This window comes from Euprymna scolopes, chromosome 17 (genome assembly GCF_053919585.1).
Source record: "Euprymna scolopes isolate OS-2025 chromosome 17, ASM5391958v1, whole genome shotgun sequence".
NCBI classification, from domain to species: domain Eukaryota; kingdom Metazoa; phylum Mollusca; class Cephalopoda; order Sepiida; family Sepiolidae; genus Euprymna; species Euprymna scolopes.
Genome location: NC_136498.1, coordinates 28,931,154 through 28,955,194, shown reverse-complemented (window position 1 = coordinate 28,955,194; position 24,041 = coordinate 28,931,154). Strand labels below are relative to the sequence as shown.

The window sequence follows — 24,041 nt, the reverse complement described above, 5'->3', positions numbered from 1 at the left end:
TGATGTAAAAAATGAATCCCATCCTGAAGCGTATTTATTTATGTGCGTCCATGTTTTTTTTGTTTTTTTTTTTTACACAGTGATCACCACTTATCAAGGCCCGGAAGCCACTCAGGGATAAGGGTTATTGCAAGTACATTACGTTAGTGAGGAGATTTGCTGAAATGTTTACTTAAGGGGGCGGTTCATTAGGAATTTGTTAACATTGGTCTTGAAGACAACCAAGTTGTAGTCCGGAGGGAAGCAGGCAGACAGAACAGAGTTCCACAGGTGTGCAGTTCTAAGAAAGAAGCTTTGTTCATGGAATCCGCGTTTTGATTTAGGCACAGATATAGAGTGGGGGAAATTTTTCACAGTGGATTCAGCTAGACGGGTGTTTTTCGTGAAAGATTGGCGAGGGGGACCAGAGATTGGAGTTCAGATGAGCACCTGCCCTGGAAATAACGATAAAACAAGGATAGGCTCGCAACGTCTATTCTGTGGGAGAGAGGTTGCAGGGTAGAGAAAAGGGCATCCCCCACTAAGCCATGAAGTCTATTTTGTACTCTGTCAAGGCAGGATAGGCTGTTTTTAGCAGCTCCTGCCCAGATATGGCAACAGTATTCCATCCTTGGACGTACTTGGCTCTTATATAGATAGAGAATTGCATCAGTAGTGAGATATCTTCTGGAGCGGTAGAAGGATCCCACCATCTTTCCAGCGACCTTGGCAACAGACTTGATGTACGTGTTCCATTTCAGATCAGGAGTAAAGGTCAAACCCAGAAGCTTGTCAAAACACGGGGCCTCACCCAGATGAGAGCCATCCATCACAACTGATGCCAGATGGAGATCAGAGCGTTGATGATGTAAGGATAGGAGTTTGGTTTTGGATGCATTAAAGGTAACCAGCCACATCTTCCCCCACTGAACCACGTGCTCGAGATCAGAGGAGAGAGAATCAGAGAGCACTTTGTCATTTACAGCCTTTGATGTGTTGTCGTAGATGGTCGTGTCATCAGCATAGATGTCAACGAATGATTTAAGTATGTGTTTAGGGAGGTCATTGATGTAGATCAGGAAGAGAGTTGGGCCCAGGATTGACCCCTGAGGGACTCCAGCATTTATATTGCAGGCCTCCGATTTTTGTCCATCTACCACTACTCTTATGAGCCTATCGGAGAGAAATGATTTAATGATTGAGAAAACATTTCCAGTTATACCGTAGCTGGAAATCTTGTGAAGTAGACCCTTTTGCCATACCTTGTCGAAGGCCTTTGATATGTCAAGAGCAGCACAAAACACGGACAATGTTGTAATAAGAGACAAGTGCATAACTCTAGTTCATGCACCCGTTGAGGTGCCAGGTTTGAATTCGTGTTCCCTCCATAATGCATGATGACGCACACGGTTTTGGGTTCTTTGGAACCCATTCCGTTAGAATAGTTTTAGCTTTTAAAAAAAGACTCTAGGCTGGTGGTACAAATTAGTTCCCGTTGTAAGACTTACTCCAAGGGTGGCCATTAATAATCCGTTAACCTTCAAAATTCCGTAAAGTCCTCAAAATATTTATTTTCATGGAATTAAAATCTATTTAAAAACAGTATTACATACATAAAATGCAAAAAATATTACGACCTTAAAAACTCATTTGGGTTAGCTTTTTATTATCTTAATTTTTTCTATTTTCTATTTTTACCCCCTCAAAATGCCACCCCCTGGCTTGTGCCACCCTAACATGCAGTTATTGGATGTTTGGCCAAGGGAAGTTGTGGGTGCAGAGCTGAAAATATCTCTGGCCAGAGTCAGACCACCCAAGAGATATTCTCTTTGTTTAAAGAAAATAAAACCTGCATTGAGTGGGAAGAAGTTCTGTTGAAATCAGCTTTGTGAGAGGGATAAAATTCACGATTATTTGCAGGTAAGTCCCCGGGATAGAGACAATCCTAGATGCTATCTTCAATGGATATATGGAGAAACCAACCCTCAGTAACAGGTGAACAGAGACCAGTAACAAAGAGATAGAACCGGTTATAAGAATGAAAAGATCCCAAGAGAATAGAAGAGGCAGTCATAGCCAGCATTCCACCCACCTCACCAAGAGTGGGTTGAAGTTGAATGTTTGAATCAGGTCATTGAGTTTAGGTAGGGATACTGAGCAATTGAACTAATGTGCCTCTCCAGTTTTGATGGATTCTCAGCCAGGGGACTTTGTAATGAGACTTATGTGTGAGTGTCTGATCAAGCAAAGACAAAAAAAAAAAAAAAAAAAATATATATCGTAAGAACTAAAGAAAAAAAAGTGGTGATATGCCATGTTTGGAGTGAACATGAGTAAAAAAAAAAGCAATTAGTTTCAACTAAAAGTCAAAATCAAGAAAAAGACACCTAGTGTACATATGGGGGCGGGTGGAAAGAAACAGGAAGTCATTCTTTGGTGAAATAAAAACCATCTAATCTTATATCATCATGAACCATTTGAAATCTTGAGTCTCCATAAGAAAATCAGCAATTTTGGTTTTCAGAGAAAGCTCTCATAAGAGGGAAATGGTAGGGTAGTCAAAAAAAAAGTGGAGAGAAGATGATGAAAGAAAAAAGGAAGATATAAGCTACAGAGGGGAAGAGAAATAAAATTCAGCCAAATATTGAAGAAAAAAATAAGGGGGTAAGGTTCTAGCATTTTGGCAGAAATCAGTTTTCAGAAATAAAAAAAAAAGTGGAGTTCTACAACAAAAGTGATGTAACTTGTAACTTAAGCAAAAATCTGTCATTCATAGAAAAAAAAAAAGGCAGAATTTAGCTAAAAAGCAGAGAACTTATATCCCTTAAAAAACAAAATTAAAATTGAAAAAATTCTAATGGTAATTCGGTGTTTATGTTATAGTTGACAAATCGATTTTTTAAATATGTTGTTTTAAGCAAAAACAATATTACGTACTTAATTGTCAATCGAAAATAGTAATATATCCCAAAATTACGAAAATTCATCATGTAAAACAACTGTTATTGTATTTTTAATAAAAAGAAAAAGTTTATTGCTATAGACAATAAATATTGCAGTCATGAAAAAGTAATCTAAAATATTCGTTTCTGAGTTATGTCCCTTGCATATACTCTTTTTTTTCTTTCTTTTTTTTTTTTACAAGGTAGTCACCACTTATCAAGGCCCGGAAGCCACTCAGGGATAAGGGTAACTGTTTACTTTATAACGTCCTAAGAAAAAATTACCCAATTTTCCATAAAATTTACTTTTAACTATAACTTTTTACTCAATGATTTCTATTTGTAATTTTTTGATATATTACTATAATTAAGTATGTAATATTGCTTTGCTTAAAATAAAATCAATCTGTTGACTATATCTTAATAAGTACAGGTAATTCTAATCTATGACACTTTTTTTAATGTTAATAAAACAAATGATAGATGACAGTGGCTAACTTAATGACACAGACTGACAGACTAACGCCCCCCCCCACCCCGCCCCCCAGTTCAAATCCAATTCGTTTCACAGAAATACTTTCACTTAGGGATGTTGGCAACCTTCACTTAGTCTCTCATGTAAGTATCACATATATCTTTCTAGAAAGAATTCTAACTAGACAGATATCAGGAAAACAACATCAACACCAGAATCATCTTGATAATTCATACAAATTAAACAAATAAACTGAAACATACCTGTATGTGTGCGTATATGTGCCTTAAGGTGTGAACTCTTCAGGTAGGATTTATTGCAATTAGAATACGTGCATGCATAATTGCGTCTTCTTTTCATATCTGTCAGTACTTGATCAGTCCTTGGGTTATTTTCACAATTAACCTGCCTTGGAGCGGGCGCAATAGGGCAAAAGTTTTCAGAAATGGGTTTCTTTCCAGAGAGACAGTCTCCCCCATTGACAACCAGCACAAGAGGTGGCATAGAGTAGTAGGCCGCCTGGATATTATACAGGAGGGCATTTCCAAGATTGAGATTCTTGCCCACGACTGTAGGTACCATTGTCGGCACAGTGATCACAGGTGTTGCAGTCGGAACTATTGGATTTGCTGGAGGAATGGTCTTTTCATTGTCCTCTTTGGGGTCAGCTGCAGACCTTTGGTCTGTGGATGACAGCTTAATGCAACTGGTATTACCAACACTTGTGATAACTGAACTCGGTACACTAGTCAGTTGTGTTTTCAGTTGTGAAGGAGGTCTGCTTGGTTGAACGGAGGTGGATGAAGATGTCAAATGAGGAGGATGCGGATGTAATCCATTGTGTTTCTTGATAGGATGCATAATAACAGGCACGCTGTTCGAGCGATCTTCAACATGTGAGATCGCCTGAGGTTGACTCTTCTCATATCCTGTACTGCCTTCCCGAAGCAACTGCAAAACAAAATTTTTAAATAAAATAAATAAAAAAAGAAAAGAGAAGGATACTGTAGTTTGCTTAAAGCATTGTGCATAGTGTGAAAGGAGTTTTGTTTGAAGGCTATATCAATGCGGTTCATTATTCAGTGCAAACTTTACCATAGTGCACCTTTGAAAAAATGCATTTCAGAGAAAAACATTACATATGTGCGTCTCATGCTGAAATTAGTATAAATTCAAAAAATGACAAAAAATAGTACAGCAGAAAAATGATTATAAGTAAAAACAGAAACTTTTTAAAGTTGCAATTTCACTGTAAATTTAGATGCTTCAAATCAGGGGGAGATAACTGCTTTCATGTAGGCCATCTTGCTTATTCTCGATAATATTACACGCTTTTTTATCTGAAAATTAGTTTTAGTGTGTCTTCTACCGGACGAGGTTTCTTAAATTTTGGAATTTACACAAATATAGACATGACACGTAAGTACGTAATAATGTTTTTCCCTGAAATGTCTTTGTTTGAAAATACATGACTGGGACGGGTGACACACACTATAGTAAAGTTGCACCCATTATTCTTTTATATACTAACTTGTGTCCAAGGTGTTTCCCACAAATCACATTGATATACCTACAATCACAACTCTTTCATAAAAAGAAATGTTTGCAAGAAGACCCTATCGAAAAATGTCAAAGTTTCACATAATTCTTAAGTAAAATAATTTAAAAAAAACATACACTAAAATAATACAGTAGCACAAAATAAAACATTATCTGAACATTCATTGAGTTGAAATAAAATTGACTTCTGAAATGAAAATTGACCATTTAAATGTTAGAATATATCTTTCTTGTGGTGTCTTGGTATTACTAGATTTCAGGATAAGAATCTATCTAGTCTGGTGGAGTATCCAGCTTCGTGCTATTAATTGAGGTAACATCAGAGAAAGTGCACTGTTCCTCCAATATGGAACAGCTATATCGAGAAGATCTTATTTAGGCTGTAAATACTATGTGATTTTGAATATTTGGTCAGCGTTTACTTTTAGTGAAAGTATCCTCATGCCAGGTTGTCCTGGTACAGAGAGACCTTAGACACTTGAGGACAGTGTCTAGTAGGCATTCAAGTTCTCCAATTGTGATTATATGAAAATGTAGGATTCTTTCATTTTTTTAAATAGTTTGGAACAGTCATTATTGGAAAGTGTGACATTTATTTTTTTTGGAAAAACTTTTTTTTTTTTTTTACGAATATAATTAATTTCAAATTATTAATAACACAAGAGAAACAATTGTACAGTTATAAAAAGAAAAGATGAAAATTTATTTGCATCCCAATTTAAAATGATAACAAAAACAGACAAAAAAAAAAACAAGAGTCATCACCAATTTAAAATAATAAAATAAAAAATTTAAAATAAACAAAAACAGACAAAAAAAATCATCACAAGTTGAAATTTAAGGGAATTTCATTATATTTATCCATTTTCACACACTAAAACTGACTTTTTTTTTTTTTTAACCCCTGAGCTGAGGGGGGAAATTCTTGGTTCATACCTTTTCCAAAGATATTAATACATAATGCAATAACAATTCACTCAAAATGGCGGCCATTCATTTATTAAAACACGGATTTTATTTTCACAATAAAACTAGAAAAAAAAAAATTTCTAAGAGTACATTATTATCTATAAACTAATTGACAAACATTTTGAAGCATCATTTTAAAATAGAAGGCAACCAATTAGTGTCACAGTTGGACGCCATTTTGATTAAAAATAAACAAACAAAAAAAAGCTCCAGATTTACCTAATTCAATAAGTACAATAAGATTTGACTTCAACATATCAGATCCCATTGTCTGTGACGATATCCATTACAGCAATAATACACACAATATAAAGTTTGTGTTTACAGCTAATAACGATAAATAATAAAATAATGCTTTTTATATACTGAAAAGTTAATAAAATAGTTGTATTAAGATTCATTTCAATGAATAAGTGTCAATAATGCGAATGAGCAAATTTCAAAAAAAATTGTTCGATTCAAAAGAAAAAACAAACAAAAAAATTAGCTTGATTAACTGTTAATTAATGATTAGTTCTTTAAAGTAATTAAATGTTTGGCTGTAAAAAAAAAAATAAATAAATAAATAAATAAAAAGAGAGAGAGAGAAATAAGGACAGAGTACACAGTAGACCTAAGGTTTTACATCAGTTTTGCCTCTCCTAGATGCAAGTCTTACAGACTGAGGATGCATCTCTTCCAGTGGATTAAAGAAGCCTCCAGATACAAAGCTGGACATTTCTAAGTCCAACTATGAAACTTCATTTGAGGGACATAACTTGTTTGAATTTAAAAAAAAATAAATAAATAAAAAGATAAAAGTAAAGGAGAAAGAAGGCAAGAAAAATAGGGAGGGAAGGCGGAAAGAAGGGAGGAAAAGCGAAAACATTCCTAGAAGAACTCCAATCAGTTTCAACTTAGAAAGTCAAAATTAAGAGAAAGACACAGTGGGATGGTGTGGGCGTATGTGTGCCGGAGGGTGGGAAAGAAGGCAGGATGCCATTCTTTGATGAAATGGGTCATCTAATTACCCCACCCCCTCTCTTCATTAATAACCTTTACTGACAAAATTAACGTTTCCAATTTTCAGAAGAGGAAAAAGAAAAAAGGAAAACAAACCAAAACATGAACAAGAAAAACAGAGAAAAAAAAAGAGAAAAGAAAGATAAAGCAAAAAAGGGAAAGAGAGGAGAAAATAAATAAAATCTAGTCAAATAGGGGTTTAAAAAATAAGGAGGTAAGGCCCTAGCGATCGGTCAGAACTCAGCTTTGTTTTTTTTAATAAAAAAAAAAAAATAAAAAAAAGTTTTCAATCAAAAAATTAATTTGAAATGATTTTACCTTAGCAAGTTTTGATTCCTTTCGATATTCAACAGGTTTCTGCTGGACAACTTCATAAGGGGGGGATCGTGGGGGTGTTCGATTAGCATTTGATGATATATCAGTTTGCGTAAAATCGTCAATATCTTTGCATTTGCTCAAGCTCATAAACAACAGGCTCTCAACAGCCGCCCGTTCCTCAGCATTGCTGTTTTTCGGTGACAGTCCCATCATGCGTTCCTAAATAAAAAAAAAAAGATAAAACATTAATTTAAACAAGAATATAATGTAAATATTTTGATGCTTATCATAACATTAAACAAAGCAAAAAATATTTTTTAAATATATAAAGTTATCTTGTTAATTTAGACCTAAGTAGCATTGCATTTTGGCATTGGTATCTAATTCTGCCAAGAAACTGTCCCCCCCTCCCTTTTAGCATTTTTTTACTTTTTAAAATTTTTTTAAAAATTGTCCTTCATTTTAGTTTGTTTAAAGATAAAATTATACCAGTTCTGAAGATTGGGAAGTGGTACAGCTTTTAGATTTGATAAAACCGATTCTTTGTTAAGTTTTTCTTTTCAACTGTTAACATGAACAGTCAGTCAGAGGATGCCGAAGCGCTTATCCAATAAGATAGTAAAAAGGATAAACAACTTGTAAATTGGTAATCGTAAAGAATTTCAAACAGAGAAAAAAAGTTGAAAAAAATAAAAATAATAAACCTAGTAAAAAAAAAATTAAAAAAATAAAAGCTGTTACTAAAAATAATAAAAACAAGTGAGGGTTAGAGTAAAAACAATCCATTCAAATGTTACCAATCATGCAAAAATGTAATGTTCAACCAGTATTTTGTTTAATTTTCGATTTCTGAGCGATTATCGAGGGTCCAAATGGGCATATTTAAAAAAAATAAAATTCTAATTCAGACCCAACACTACTCGTGTTTCAAAGTAAATAAACGCTTTAAAATAAGTTAACACAAAAAATTTATCCAGGTAAGTAGAAAGAATAACTTATCTTGCCTTTGGTAACATCTCTTTGTTACATATTTAGTTTTCTTTTTTTGACAACTCTTTTATGTTTTGTTGAATATTGTAAAAGAGAAAATTGTCAATTTTCTTTAAAGTTTGTTACTGTGTGAATCCCAGCACGTGTGTATGTACAGCCAGCTATATAAGCAATATAACATGTCTTTAAAAATTTTAATTGCTAAAAATGCCTTCTAGTTTTATTTTTGTTAATTTTTAACAAGCAGCTTGGCCTTCGGGACAAGATCAAAATGTAGCATCTGTTCTTCAGATGCTGCACTTCCATTTCTTGTTCTCTGTCAGAGGAGGAGAAATCCTTCACGACTGAGACAATTTTTATTTTTGTTCCTTTTCACCACATTAAAAAACGACCCTGGTGTCTAACTCTGCCCCGTGGGGAGGCATTGTAAATAGGAAATAACAAGCAGAGCTACCTGATGTTTTCCCGGGGTCATCTCTAATATAAATCTCACCTGTCTGTTTAAATGTATGTATGTCTGCTTAAAACTTTCAGAGGCGACGGATTTTCACGAGCTTGGTATCGTTTTGAAGCTCGATCCTTCAGACAACAAATATTGAAAAATTGGCTAAAAACATTAATTCCTTCAACCTCAACTTGGCACTTTTCTACAGGGAGGGGTCGCTTTTTTCGCTGATATTTTTGAAAATCATCCCCTCTTTTAGATTAACTTAAACCTTCGCCATTTCTGATCTGGCAATGGATGCACAGGCAAAGACATCACGTTTTAAAAAAAAAAATTTTTTCACATTCTTTTTCCCCTTTGCAGAACAAATTCGAGCCTGCCTGCCTACTGCCCCTTTTTTTTTTTTTTTGCTCAACACACACCTCCAAACACCCGGGCAACGCTGGGCACCCCCACCCCACACTGACGAAACCGGGTCCAAGTGACACACAACGAATGAATAATTTTGTTTTATTTCTTTTAGATATTGTACATCTGAGGCATTGCCGATCAAGAAAATATAAACTTTGTGGGTATTTGGTTAATAGTTTTGGACTTTTACTTGCACATACAAACATACACAGACCAGTTGTGATAGAAGCAATTGGCCTAATCTAATATATAAACGACTATATATCTGTCTATCTGTCTGTGTGTCTGCCCCCATATTTTCAAACTATCTCCTGAGCGGCACTAGGCGCCTTAAATGATTGAATTTTTTACGGCCTGTTCTTTTATGGGTCTTTAGCTGGTTAAAATTGTTTTAAGGGGTCAAAAATAGGTCAAAATTGAAAAGAAATCGTTAAACATTTTGTACATTCATCTTAGTTTATTTTTAATTGGTTTATATGTGTGTCACGTTGGTACAGTGGTAACGTCACCAGCTTTGAATACTACAGTTTCGGTTTCAATTCTAGTTGATGGCATCTAATTACTTTTTTTTTTAAATTTTGAAATCACAACTATAATAATATATACGAAATCTGAACAAATTAAAATATATCTAAGAGTATTTTATGCCCAGGCAAAGCACCCCCCCCTATCATCTTAATAAATAGTTGTAAACAATCTGTGGAAGACTAAACTGGCACAAAATGCAGATAGCAGCCAGAAAGGGAACAGCGTATATTCTTAAAAGAGCCCTCGGATATAAATTCAAATCGTAATGAAATCAAGAGCTAACTCCCTTGATCTCTTAAAATTAAGCAAAGTAAAATAATAAAAGGAAACTGCCCTTTAATATAATAGATGAAATGCAGTGCATAATTTTTTCTTTTTTTATCAAATATGCATATATTTTTTAAATAGGAGTCTTGGCCGACTCATCCTTCTATAACAGCGTGGACATGATTATGCAAATACCGAGCCATGAGCAAAATGACGTCACAGTAAGAAAAAGAAAAGAAATCTATAAAAAAAGAGACTGTAACAAGAAGCCATGTGTGGCAGGAGGATTAGGAAATGAATGGTGTTGTTACAAACAAACAAACAAAAGGAAGTCAAATTATTACTGATCCTATGTTCCTTGTGATGTATTCTACTACAACGTGTTGGGTCTACGTGTTTAACGTTACGCTGCAAGCAAAGCAATAAGTATACAATTCCTCATGCCAACTTACTTCTGAAATGTAAGACCACTGTTAGACTATGATGTCAAAGTTTCTGTTCCATAGATAATACACGATCCTACTTACTTGCCTCCCCACGAGGGCAGAGTTAGACACAAATTCAATTTTTAATGTGGGGGAAATCCAGCTCTCCCCCAAAAGGGGCACTCTGGATAGGAACTCATGAAAGGTTTCTCCTCCACTATGGCATTTATTTGCTCCCCCACCGAGCAAATTAGGCACAAGGCCGATTTTTAATGTGAGGAGTGAAGGGAGGGGGAAGGGAAAAAGGGGACCAGCTCCCGAGAGGTGGGAAATGGGAGCTGGTTAAAGGTCAGGCATGTGGGGTTGCCCCCACATCTGGTCTTTGCTAGTCATAGCTTGCAGCATCTGCCGGAACAGATGGTATTTATTTGCTCCCCCACCGAGCAAATTAGGCACAAGGCCGATTTTTAATGTGAGGAGTGAAGGGAGGGGGAAGGGAAAAAGGGGACCAGCTCCCGAGAGGTGGGAAATGGGAGCTGGTTAAAGGTCAGGCATGTGGGGTTTCCCCCACATCTGGTCTTTGCTAGTCATAGCTAGTCATAGCTTGCAGCATCTGCCGGAACAGATGGTATTTATTTGCTCCCCCACCGAGCAAATTAGGCACAAGGCCGATTTTTAATGTGAGGAGTGAAGGGAGGGGGAAGGGAAAAAGGGGACCAGCTCCCGAGAGGTGGGAAATGGGAGCTGGTTAAAGGTCAGGCATGTGGGGTTGCCCCCACATCTGGTCTTTGCTAGTCATAGCTAGTCATAGCTTGCAGCATCTGCCGGAACAGATGGTATTTATTTGCTCCCCCACCGAGCAAATTAGGCACAAGGCCAATTTTTAATGTGAGGAGTGAAGGGAGGGGGAAGGGAAAAAGGGGACCAGCTCCCGAGAGGTGGGAAATGGGAGCTGGTTAAAGGTCAGGCATGTGGGGTTGCCCCCACATCTGGTCTTTGCTAGTCATAGCTTGCAGCATCTGCCGGAACAGATGGTATTTATTTGCTCCCCCACCGAGCAAATTAGGCACAAGGCCAATTTTCAATGTGAGGAGTGAAGGGAGGGGGAAGGGAAAAAGGGGACCAGCTCCCGAGAGGTGGGAAATGGGAGCTGGTTAAAGGTCAGGCATGTGGGGTTGCCCCCACATCTGGTCTTTGCTAGTCATAGCTAGTCATAGCTTGCAGCATCTGCCGGAACAGATGGTATTTATTTGCTCCCCCACCGAGCAAATTAGGCACAAGGCCGATTTTTAATGTGAGGAGTGAAGGGAGGGGGAAGGGGAAAAGGGGAGCAGCTCCCGAGAGATGGGAAATGGGAGCTGGTTAAAGGTCAGGCATGTGGGGTTGCCCCCACATCTGGTCTTTGCTAGTCATAGCTAGTCATAGCTAGTCATAGCTTGCAGTATCTGCCGGAACAGATGGTATTTATTTGCTCCCCCACTGAGCAAATTAGGCACAAGGCCGTTTTTAATGTGAGGTAAAAACCAGCTCCCCTAAAAGTAGGCAAAAAGGGGGCACTCTGGTTACCAAAAATAATAATTGTCCCAGTATAGAGGGTTTCCCCTCCATTGACTGGTACAAATTATCTTAAGTGCAGCATCTGCCGGAACAGATGGTATTTATTTGCTCCCCCACCGAGCAAATTAGGCACAAGGCCGATTTTTAATGTGAGGAGTGAAGGGAGGGGGAAGGGAAAAAGGGGACCAGCTCCCGAGAGGTGGGAAATGGGAGCTGGTTAAAGGTCAGGCATGTGGGGTTGCTCCCACATCTGGTCTTTGCTAGTCATAGCTAGTCATAGCTTGCAGTATCTGCCGGAACAGATGGTATTTATTTGCTCCCCCACCGAGCAAATTACGCACAAGGCCAATTTTTAATGTGAGGAGTGAAGGGAGGGGGAAGGGAAAAAGGGGACCAGCTCCCGAGAGGTGGGAAATGGGAGCTGGTTAAAGGTCAGGCATGTGGGGTTGCCCCCACATCTGGTCCTTGCTAGTCATAGCTAGTCATAGCTAGTCATAGCTTGCAGTATCTGCCGGAACAGATACTACACTTTGATCTGGGCCCGAAGACATGATATCCAACATGTGGTGAGAGTCCAAAGACTGGCTACTCGAATGGAGCAGGCATCATGGAACCTGCCCTACAAAAGCAGATTTCAAGAAGCCTAACATTTTTTCTTTTATGATTCTGAATTTTTTTAAATTTTTTATGCGGATTGATAATTTGTAAGATTTGAATTATTCGGACTACTGTATTCATCTTGAGTGTTATTTTCATAACGTTGTGACTGTGACCTCTAAACTCCCTCAGACGTTTCTATTCGAACTCGGGAATCTTTCTGCAAAACCTCCAACATCCAGAAGAGTGTCACTTACAACTGAATTCTACTCAACACTTTATCCGTTATGTCATGGGTCCTTGCTTAATCCAGATCTAAGTGACGCTCCTGGAAGTTGAAGAATCAGTTGTAAATGCGAATGATATTTAAACTGAATTTTGAATTACTTAAGACTTCTACTTGGTTATGGCTGACGGAACGAGAGCATGCTACCTCTGTAAAATAATATTAATAGAAAGAAGCATTTTGCAGTTGATTAAAATTTTATAGATGTTACTGGCATTGCCAAATCTCGTCCGTTTTTTTCTTGACTTTGAAATTAGTGCGCGTGAGTATCATCATGCGGTTCGAAAATAATGGAAATCACTTTCTCGAAAGCCGTAGAGTCAGTGCCGATTTAGGGATTCTGTCATTTTCTGCATTCAAAACATCTTGTATCATTCACAAAATCCGTCCTTTTGCACTATCAGAGAAAATGAAGTTAGATTATTAAAAAAAAAAAAAAATCTAAGAAAGACAAAATGCTGACCGTTTTTACTCGAACAAAGAGCAAATAAACGGCACACGTACCCCCATAACATAAACTGGGATATCAGTTCTCAAAAACTTTTGCAAACGATTGTGTTTCCTCATCATGAAAGAACAGCTGTTACAGTCTAGACCAATGGCATTATATAATTTCGTTTAGTTACGGATACGTACATTCCGCCATCCTCGTAACTCTAGCGTCCTTTATTTTGTCTTTTAGTCCTCACATTCCATATGTTTCTAATAAAAGCGGGGGAATTGCTGTTTTTGTGCCGGAATCTATCCATCTATCACTTATATTTAACTAGTTTTGACTTTTTAAGTAGTGTATTTTTTAGCTCCTAACATCAGATAGCTTCATGCCTTGTCTGGAGCAATTTCCATTTTTTTTTTTTTTAAAGTACAGACAGCGTTTCCTTTATTTTTGCTTTTTAATGAAGAGAGAATTCTGCATAAAAACCATATTTTCTTGCAATAAGAAAAAAAGGGGAACAAATAGAGAGTAACGTTGGGGAGGGGGACAGTAAGTAAAAGAAAAAAAAAAAACTGGTGAAAATACTCCCGGGTAACGCCAGATGGGTATACGTAGTCATAATAAGAATAAAGTGCTGCTTTGCTTCACTGCTCCACTGCTCCAGTGCTGCATCCAGCACATATGAGCAGGTTTTGATTCGTACCTTTTGCAATGATCATAAATACAAATGATTACAGCCATCCAAAATAGAATCTGAAACAAGATTCCATGACGCAGGTAATACCGAACAGGGCCATGGCGTCCATAAAGCATAACACGCTACTGAGGTAAAATGTACTTTAGCAAAAGCTTTGTTGCAAAAGAAAAGACGACCAAGAATCGATACAAGTTAAGAGACGTCGGTAAAATTTTACTTTTTGCCCCCACAACGCAGTTAATACTAAAATAAGAACGAACTTCTACTTTTGATAAATTGGTACTAGTGCACTTATTGATCCGTGACGAAATAATAACGTTATTATTTAAAAAGCCATTCTTAATATGGGGAGGGGAGGGGGTGTTGTACCTATTCTATACTTTAACCTTACAATTGAATAAAAAACCATAAAACTTTAATTAAACTTGGAAATACGATTTAAAAAATAGCGCAGATCGGATGTGAGTGCACTACTGCACTAGCACCGATAAATTTATCGATTTAAATACCCTGGAGATTCTACCTTTATTTTAGGCGATTACATGTGAACACTTTGAAACGATTAGTGGAAAGAAGATACCCCCCCCCCCATAAAACAATTTTAGAATTTAGAGTTGGAGATTAGTTACACATATAAATTTAACGCAAAATGATCATCGATTTCCGAGTGAATAATAAAGTAAACGATTTACAACTAACCATAAGTCTGACTGGCAAATAGTAGAATCACACGTAAACATACAAAAGATAGACACCCCAAAAGCAAAATAAAGCAGCAAAGTGTAAAAAAAAAAAAAAAAAAAAAAAAGTGGGGAGGGGAGTAACTACTCTCAAACGCTATAAGGACTTAGAAATGAAGGATCATTTTATGTTAAATTTGTACGCGAAATTGATCCTCCTCCCACTTTAAAACTTAAAAATACTTTTTTGTGCATATTTTCTGGGGGTTGCGTTTACACGAACGAGCACGCGCGTACCAAGATGGCCACCAGCAATAACATAAGAAATGACATTACTTAATATTCGAAAAACTACTTATTTGCGAGAAATTTAAATGCGATATTCGTTTTCACCAAAAGTTGTCATTTTAAAGGGAAATGTTAAGGTGGAAACCAGGTAACAATTTACCTTTTTTAATTTTTTTAAAAAGATTTGCCTTGAAAAGGTCTCACTTAAATAAAATACGCACTTTCATTACAATAAATAAATAAAATACGCTCTTTCAGTAAAATAAAAATAAAAAAAATATGGCGGCCAAAATCATGGCTCCATGAAAGAGCGTAAAAAAGGCCAAATTTGGCCTTAAAAAAGCCAATCTGTCAAACAGAAAGGCCAAATTTTAAAAGCAATATGGCGGCCTCGAATGTCGTACATTTAGTCTAATGATTAAAGTAATAAAAATGATGAAAAATAATAAAAATGAAGTTTGGCACTTGATGACAAGTGTGGACGTGGACGACGACCCTGCGCAAACATGGGTCTATTTAGCCATGAAAAACTTTTTCAGGACAAAAATAAATAAATAAATAAATAAATAAAGGCCAAAGAAAATGCCAAATTGATTTTAAACTCCAAATTGTTACACGTACCAAATGACACAACTTATTTCTACCTATTTGATACGGGTTCGACACCATATGATTTTGCACCGAAACTCAACAAACTTGACACTGGTGTCACGATACTTTATTTGAGGCATCTCCTGATGACCACAGCAGAAGCAGCACTACATTGTAATGCATATTGCATCGTAGATGCAAGTATTTTTCGTTCTTTGAGGAAATTATGAGAAGAATCAAAGTCCTTTGTCCACTCAAATAGTTGCGTAAACATTTTTTTTATTATAAATGTACAAAAAATATTTAGTGGAGAAAATAATAAAAATGAATTAAAATAAATTTAAAATGAAATAAAATAAAATAAAAACAACACAAAATAAAAGTATGAATTAAATTTACTCAAAGAAAAAAAAAGTTAAAACAGAAAACACGCTCGATTAAAGTGGATTTTAAAATCAATTTTTCATTTTGTTTGGCTTAAAAAAAAATGTTTTTTGGCCTGAAAAAGTTTTTCATAGCTAAATAAACTAATATTTGCGCAGGGGGGTCCACACTCGTCATCAAAAGTACCTGAAGTTTTTGTTTTATTTCAGCCTTAAGGTCTAATACTGTGTTTTATATAAAAAAATAAAGTTTTTATGTTTTTGTCCGTCAAATAATTTACGCCGCTAAACTATACATTTACCAATAAATGCCCGAAAATTCTTTGAACTGCTGGTAAATTTTTACGACGTGCCCCAGCATATTATAAACACCTCAACCTCCAAATGTTAAGAACGGCTTTCGGAATAAACACCCCAGCCTCGAAAGCCGTTCTTAATATGGGGAGGTTGAGGGGTGTTTATTACGAAAGCCGTTCTTAATATGAGGTGGTTGGAGTGTTTATAATACGCTGGGCCGGGGCAGGTCGTAAAAAAAAAAAAATACCGAACTGCTTCTTTATTTAATTCTTTGAATTGCTTGTTTTTCCTTTTAACTTATCTTGCCTTTGGTAGTATTTATTTGTTGTGTATTAGTATTACACCTGCAGCCTGCACTGTTTTTCTATTGTTCGAAGTTAACAACTCTGCACTATATTCTGCCTCGATACCGATTATAATGTACGACGTGATCTACCTTTTCCTGGACTCAGAACGAGGCTGGCTTTTCGGACCCCATCTTGCTACCTTAACCTAAATATTTCAATTCAATGATGTGTCAGTGGCACCGGTTAGTTAGCACCAAGTGACCTAAATGCTTCGAAGTGAAAACAAGGCTAGAATTTGGGACTCCCTCCACCATGCGTAGAAGACTAACACAGCAGTAAGTTTGTTGAGTTAGAACGAAGAAAAAAAAAAGTGGTGTTACTGTTTCATTCATTTATTACAGCTATTTAAACCCTCAATAATTGCCAAAAAATCGAAAATTAAAAATACTGATAGAAACTCCATCCAATAAGTTACTAATCGTGCGAAAATGTAATGTTTTACAAGTAGTTTGTTTAATTTGCTATTTTTAGGGTCCAAGTGGCTGTAACGAAACCACCATTAAAAAAAAAAAAATCAGGCGTAGCAATGCATTACTTTTATTTCAAAGAAAATAAACGCTTTAAAATAAGTTAAAACGTATCTAGGTAGCTAGATAACTTGTCTTTCGTAACAAGTATCTGTTGTATATTTATATTTTTTAACCTCTTGTTTTGGGGGACTCGTGTTATATGAAATTTATATGCGAAACAACTGATCACCCACTCTAAAATTTAAAAATAATTTCACCTTTCCCAATAGTTTCGTCTTTAAAAAAAAAAAAAAAAAGCCTAAAAATCCCACGGAATGTGTAACAAAAAAAAAATTACATCTTATATGTGTTTTTTTTTAGACAATAAAGAATAAAATTTAGCCCCGTTTTTACCATTTTACAGAAAAAAAACACGTTTTTTTTCTTTTCAAGGAAAGAAGAGATAATTTCATTAAGTCTAGACTAGATGAAGTCACATGTGTAGTAATAATAGTTTTCTGCTTGAAAGTGCGACCAACCTAGCAAGATGGTTCACTTCCTGATCACGTGTCCAAACAAGATTAGCACGCACTGAACGAGTGATCACCGTGACCCGGTTGAGGTTGATGGCCACGCCCTGCTTTCCTTTTTATGTCAATAGTCATCCCCTCACCCCTCTCCGGCATGTCAACAGCGGGGATTTTCGTTATTTACTGTTATTAACAATGACGAAACCTTAAAAGAAATTACACACTAAAAACTTTTTTCTTGTTAACTTCTCACAATATTTCAATTAAAAATACTTTAATTTCTAATTTTGACGATCGTTGGAACAGAATAGTTAACACACAATGGAGTTGTTAACGTTACTGTTTAGAAAATCATTCTGAAGAGTTTCGGCACTTATGCAGAACGCAGATTCCATAAACAAAGCTTCTTTCCCAGAACAGCCCGGCTGTGGAACTGGAACACTGTTCCTCCGCTTGCCTTCTTCCCCGTTCAATACAACATGGTAGCTTTCAAATCCAATGTAAACAAGTTCTTGTTGAGCAGTCCCCATCAATAATCTACTCAATTTACACCATTAGCGATTACTATACTACTACCTCAAATTCACTAACTTATCCTTGAGTGGCTTTCAGGCCTTGATAAGGGGCGATTCCCAAGTAAAAAAAAAAAAAAAAAATGCCCCCCCCCACTATATCAAGAATACATTTCTAAATGATAACATTATTTCAGCACGGCCCCTGTTCTGCGTAAGTGCAAGAACTGGAAAGTATTTATGGAATTTAAGTTTCATAATTTCTACATTAATAAAATTATTGGATAACTTGGTCTGTGTGTGTTTTTCGAGCGACTGTTACCATTAATGTCAATCGAAAGAAATACAATAAGCTAAACTTATTACATATTTTAAAAATACTATTTAAAAAAATTCAATGATTAAATCCACCAGAATGCATTACCGTTTCTTTTGAAGGAAATCGGCCATTTTAATCTTTTGTTAAGAGTTAAAAAAAAAAAAATGCACTTGTGCACTTTAACATCCTGTGCAAATTTAGAAAGTCATTCTTAATCTGGGGAGGGATGTTATGCTTTCCCTTGCTGCGGACGTAACTCTAAAACGAAAACAAAGCTTAAACGCACAAGTGCCTAATCGTGACACTATTTTCAGTAACTGGTACTTATGTAGAATATGGACCGTGCTGAAATAATAGCGTTAGAAACCCATTCTGAGGATGGGAAGATATTGTTAAATATTCTGTATTTTCACCTCACAATTTAATAATAAAAAAATACCGTAAAAATATATTTAACTTAAAAATCCCATCTAAAATATAGCACGGCACGGTTCATATTCTACATTTTTGCCCGGAAGGCCACCCTTTCCAAATATTCCAGTGTTTCCAAGTATTATTTAGTAAATAATAGCTTTATTATTTCATCACTTATTCTGCATAAGCACCGTTTTGCAACGTAAGTTTAAAACATCAGCATTTTTTAAAGAATTTATTATTAAGAATTGCTAGAAAAGGGAAAACGGTTTTCTTTCTTTGTGAAGAGCCTTGACCTTGCTCATTAGCATATCACAAAGCGACACACCCAGAAAGAAATCACGTATGCAAAACATGACTGGACTTACAGTGGTTTCTTGGTTTTAGTATCACATAATTATTAAAAAATAAATAAAAAAATGGAAAATATAATTACCTCGTACCTACGCGGAATATTTTTTGTTTTTGTTTTTGTTTTATTAACTTTAATTTTTTTTGGGGTGGGGGGGTGGGGGGTGTTTCTACAGACTTTGGACCGAACCAATGCGACTTTTGCCAAATTAAATACTCAGGACAAAAAAAAAAAAAAAGAAGATATTATAATGGTATTTATGCAGAATACGGAACGCGCTGAAATAAAAACGTTATTTAGAAACCCATTTATTTTGTAACTATTCTGTACTTTCACCTAACAATTAAAAAATATATAAGTCACGTAGACACGAGAAACAAACACACACTAGAAGTGGTCACACAATCTTATTGATATAAATATCTACGTTGTGTCACAATAAAAGTACGGAACATACCGAATTAAAAACGTATTTAGAAAACCAGGCTTATCATTAAGACGAGGAGGAGGGGGGGGTAACTATTTCGTGCTTTCACCTAACAATTTAAGAAACAAAAGATACCGTAAAAACTGAATTTAACCTAAAAAATCATATCTAAAAAATAGTACGGTCGATAAAGTGCACAAGTCCCAAAATTAGAAACATGTATTTAAAATGAATGGATGAAGTTTTGGTTCAATTGCTCCTATTTGTTTGCCTCCCCACGAGGGCAGAGTTAGAAACAAGGTCTGTTTTTAATGTGGGATAAAATCTAGCTACCAAAAAAAAAAAAAAAAAAAAAAAAAAAAGGGCACTCTGGATAGAAACCAAAATTGTCTCAATCATGAAGGATTTCTCTTCCACTGACCGAGGACAGAAAGTATTTTTTTCCTTCGTTCAAAATTTGGATAAAATCGATTGTTAATCTTAAATAAAATTTCCCGAAATAAAATTGCAATTTACTTTTTAAAATGCTGAAAAGCTAACTTTGAATGTATTAAATCTTGGGTGGGAGTAAAGTGTAGTACCTGTTCTGATGACGTACTTATAGTATATTCTCTTCTCGGCCAGTGAAAGAGAAATCCACTTAGATGCACTTATGTTACCGTGCTATTTTTTTAAAAGTGGTATTTAAGTTTCATGATATCTGTATACATGTATAAATTATATTAGGTTTAATCAACTAAGTGAAAAACAAAATACAAACTTATTTATTCATACATATATATATATATATATATATATATATATATATATAGTGTGTGTGTGTGTAGATGTGTTTTTAGGTGTCGAACTTTAAATTGACAGCTCTATTTATTCACTTGCAGATTTTGCACCTATAGGTTATTTTGAGTTCAGCTCTGTTTGGCAATTCATCATGATGGGACTGGCAGCCGAAAGCGTTTGCAAATGATACGAGCAATTCATTAAGAGAAACAATGAACTAATAATTTCACAACATGAACTGTCAACTGGACACCTCGCTCATAGCATTTAGCCCCATTAGACTATTTCTTTGGGGATATATGGAGTTCGATGTCAATGCTGATAAACCAAGCACAACAGGCCACTTAGAAGACAGCATTCGACGCGTTATTGATGAAATACAGCCTAATTTAAGGCTTAGAGTTTTTGACAATTGGGCCTGTAGATTACGTACATGCACACGGGCTGAGGCGGGGCCGCATATGCCGGAAATTGTTTGGAATAAATCACATATTTGTATGATAAAAATATTGTTCTGCGATTTATTTTAAAGTTTGTCACGGGTTTGTATTACTAAACACAAAGATTCGAAAAAGTTGTCAAAAAACAAATATATAACAAATAAATGGTATCAAAGGCAAGATAAGTTACTTTTCTACCTAACTGGGTATACTTTTAGTGTTTTTATTCAATATAACATGTTTATTCAGCTCGAAAAACATACAGTGTTTACCGATGTATTGGAAAATTTAAAATGGCACCCGAAATCTCTCTTTGACACGCTTAAGTTTGGCAAAAGGAGTTATAAATGAAAAACTAGACAAAATACGGTTAAAAACTCGCTCAATATATGTTATTGTTACTGTGACATATTAAGGTGGATTTTTAACGGTATTTTGCATATTTTTTTTTTTTAACTCCTTTTCCAAAACTTACGGTACCAAAGAGAGACTCGAGCAGCACCATTTTAAATTTTCCAATACATTGGTAAACACTGTATGTCTTTCGAGCTGAATAAACATGTTACATTGAATAATTGAATAAAAACACTATAAACATATCCATTTAGTATTTATTATATATTTGTTTTTTGACAACTTTTTCGAATCTATGTGTAATACAAACGCTTTGTCACATATTAAACAAACAAACAAACAAACAAACACAAAAAAAAACAACTATATTTCTTCATCAACCCCATATGAGACAATACGTAGATTAAATGTAATGTTCTTATTACAAAAAAGTAGATTGTCTCAGGAGTGATCCCCGATGGAGACAATTAAAAATAGAGGTAAAACTATACAAACACCGTGACAGCGAATTAACCCTAACCCTAACCCTAACCCTAAACCCTAACCCTAACCCTGTCACGGTGTTTGTATAATAATACCAAAATAGATATCAATAGCGAAAACAAAACTGAATATAATACATCTGGTGTTTATCATTTTGCAAAATATTTAAAAATAAACAAATTAACAAAGAAAGTTTTTTTGTTTTTTTTTAATCACCTTCATTCATTCATTCATTCGTTCATAAAAGAAACAGTGGCCGTAGAATAAGAAATCAAAACAATAAATACAAAATAATCGTCCTTTAAATAAATTTAAACGGAAATAAATATCTATAACAATTATAGTTAAAATATATGTAAAAAATCTTTTTTAAAAATCGGGGGAAAAAAATGTAAACAAATATGAATTTCCGTTTTCAGCTTGTTGAAATTTTTTTTTTAAAGTAAATCAAATTGCGAAATTAAATTTACTTACAAAGTTTGGTGGTGTGGCCGGTGGCGAAGGTGGACAGCAATTGTCCGTGTCATGCATTGTAATTTTTTGTTGATTAACAATTTTAAATCCCTATAATTATTATTTTTTTTCTCTCCGATGAAAAAAAAAAAAAGCTGGAGGGAAATGAAGAGAAACAAGAAATAAGTTGTTCATTCAAAGTACGACGACGTGCGAATGTTTGACAAGAGGAGGAGGATTAGGAAACACGGCCAGAGTGGAGGAGTGGAGTAGGAGGTAAGAAATACATTGAAGAGGGAGGAAGCCTCTCCCCCCTCCTACTTTGTCTCTAAGAAGTAGCGCAAAAAAAAAAAAAAAAAACGGTTATAGAAAAAGACGCCCTATTTACCGCCTCCACGCCACAAGGGAAATAGGGATAGGCACTAGGCAGTAATAGAAAGATAGATCAAGAGGGGCTTATCCTAAACTAATATGCATTCTACCTTTGTAGAATCAAAGACTCTCTACATTTCCTTGTTCTTATGACTAGGAACTAGGCGTAGTATCTGTTCTAATATTAATACAATTTATCTTTCTTTTCTGTCGTCGGTCAGTGAAGGAGAAATCCTTCTAGACTGAGGCATTTAAAAAATGTTGTCCTAATCCGAATTGATCCTTTTTTTTTTTTTTTTTTTTTTTTTAGGGAGCTGTATTTTCTTCACACTTAAATCGACCTTTTGTCAGACTCTGCTCTCTTGGAGAGACAAATAACGAGGTTCTTATCGTATTTCTTTAGCATTTTGGCTAGGAGTAAAATTTAGTATCTGTTTTGACACTATATTTTATCTTTTCTGTCTTCTGCCAGTGACGCAACTTTTATTTTTATCCCAATCGAAACTGTCCTTTGTTGGAGAAAGAGGAGAGTCTAGATTTTCTCCGACATAAAATCTTACCTTTTGCTTAACTCTGCTCTTGCGGGGGGGGGGGAGTCAATTAAATAGGGATTTCCTACACTTTTGATGGCCTTGTGCCTGATTTCTTAAATTAACTTTAGTATCTGTTTTGTACTTAATAAGAGGAAATAAATCCTCCTAGACTGAGGCAATTTTTTCGGACTAATCTAGAATGCCCCTTTGAGGGGAGATTAATTTTTTCTAACATTACAAATCAACTTTGTGTCTCACTTTGCCCCCGTCGGGAGGCAAATTAACAATGAGCGCTTCCCCTTTCTAAGAGGAAATGTATTATATCGTCTAAAGCACCCTAATAAGTATTTTTTGTGCCCTTAGGGGAGCTAAATTTCTTTTGCCCCATTTTCATAGTATTATTTGTAAATGTGTTTTGTTGTTTAAAATATGGAGTTTAAAATAGTACTTTCTTTTAAAGTCGCAAAATTGAGAAATGGACGCAAAAGAAACAAACATCAATTCAATTTAAATGCTGAGTTCAGGATTTTAAAATCAAATATATTTTAAAACTTCAAATAAATCTTCTGAACGCAACAACGTGTCCACTATCTACTCACAAACAAAAATTGGTAGTTTTTTTAATTAATTTATTTATTTTTATTTTTACGTAGTAAAAGGAATCAGATTCGTTTTAAATTTCCCACTCTCAGTGACTCGAAATCAACAGTCGAGTCCCGACTCGTTTAAAAATTGATGGCATCGACGTAAAAACGGCTGGGTTTCTTTGTTTCTTTTTTCGTATTTTATTTATTCTCCGTAACGTATTTCAAATGTGGACTGGACTACAGTCTTCCGATTCCCGCCCTATTTTCTTAATCCATTCCTATTTATAGAGCTATTTTATTTGAGAATATTAATTAGTTCAGGTAGTTTTTCTCTCTCTCTCTCGGCCTCAAAGCAACCATGCCATTGGTTGAGGTACGATTTTGGTTTTGTGCAGTCCTAGGAGCCCCCCCCCCCCTCCCAGATTTTATCGTCTCTCTTTGAGAAGGAGTTAGTTTATTGTTAATCACATGAGACTCCCATACTAGAGAATACCAAAATCTCACTATCCGACTCCTGTGTCATATCACACCGCCGCGAGAGGGAGTCACCGCTAATCAAAGTCTCA

General features: G+C 35.5%; 1 protein-coding gene across 1 annotated transcript in view; it reads right to left on the bottom strand.

Annotated features, from left to right (window-relative positions):
* The window catches only part of LOC145296719 (uncharacterized), a 28,370-nt gene extending 5,555 nt beyond the window's left edge, over window positions 1–22,815 (bottom strand). The window contains exons 1-3 of the mRNA XM_080142708.1: window positions 22,005–22,815; window positions 7,246–7,464; window positions 3,660–4,347 (exon numbers count right to left, since the gene is read on the bottom strand). Coding sequence (XP_079998834.1) covers window positions 3,660–4,347; window positions 7,246–7,464; window positions 22,005–22,061 — 964 coding nt within the window. The 5' untranslated portion in view covers window positions 22,062–22,815. The remainder of the gene's footprint in view (window positions 1–3,659; window positions 4,348–7,245; window positions 7,465–22,004) is intronic.
* Between the last annotated feature and the right edge of the window lie 1,226 nt (window positions 22,816–24,041).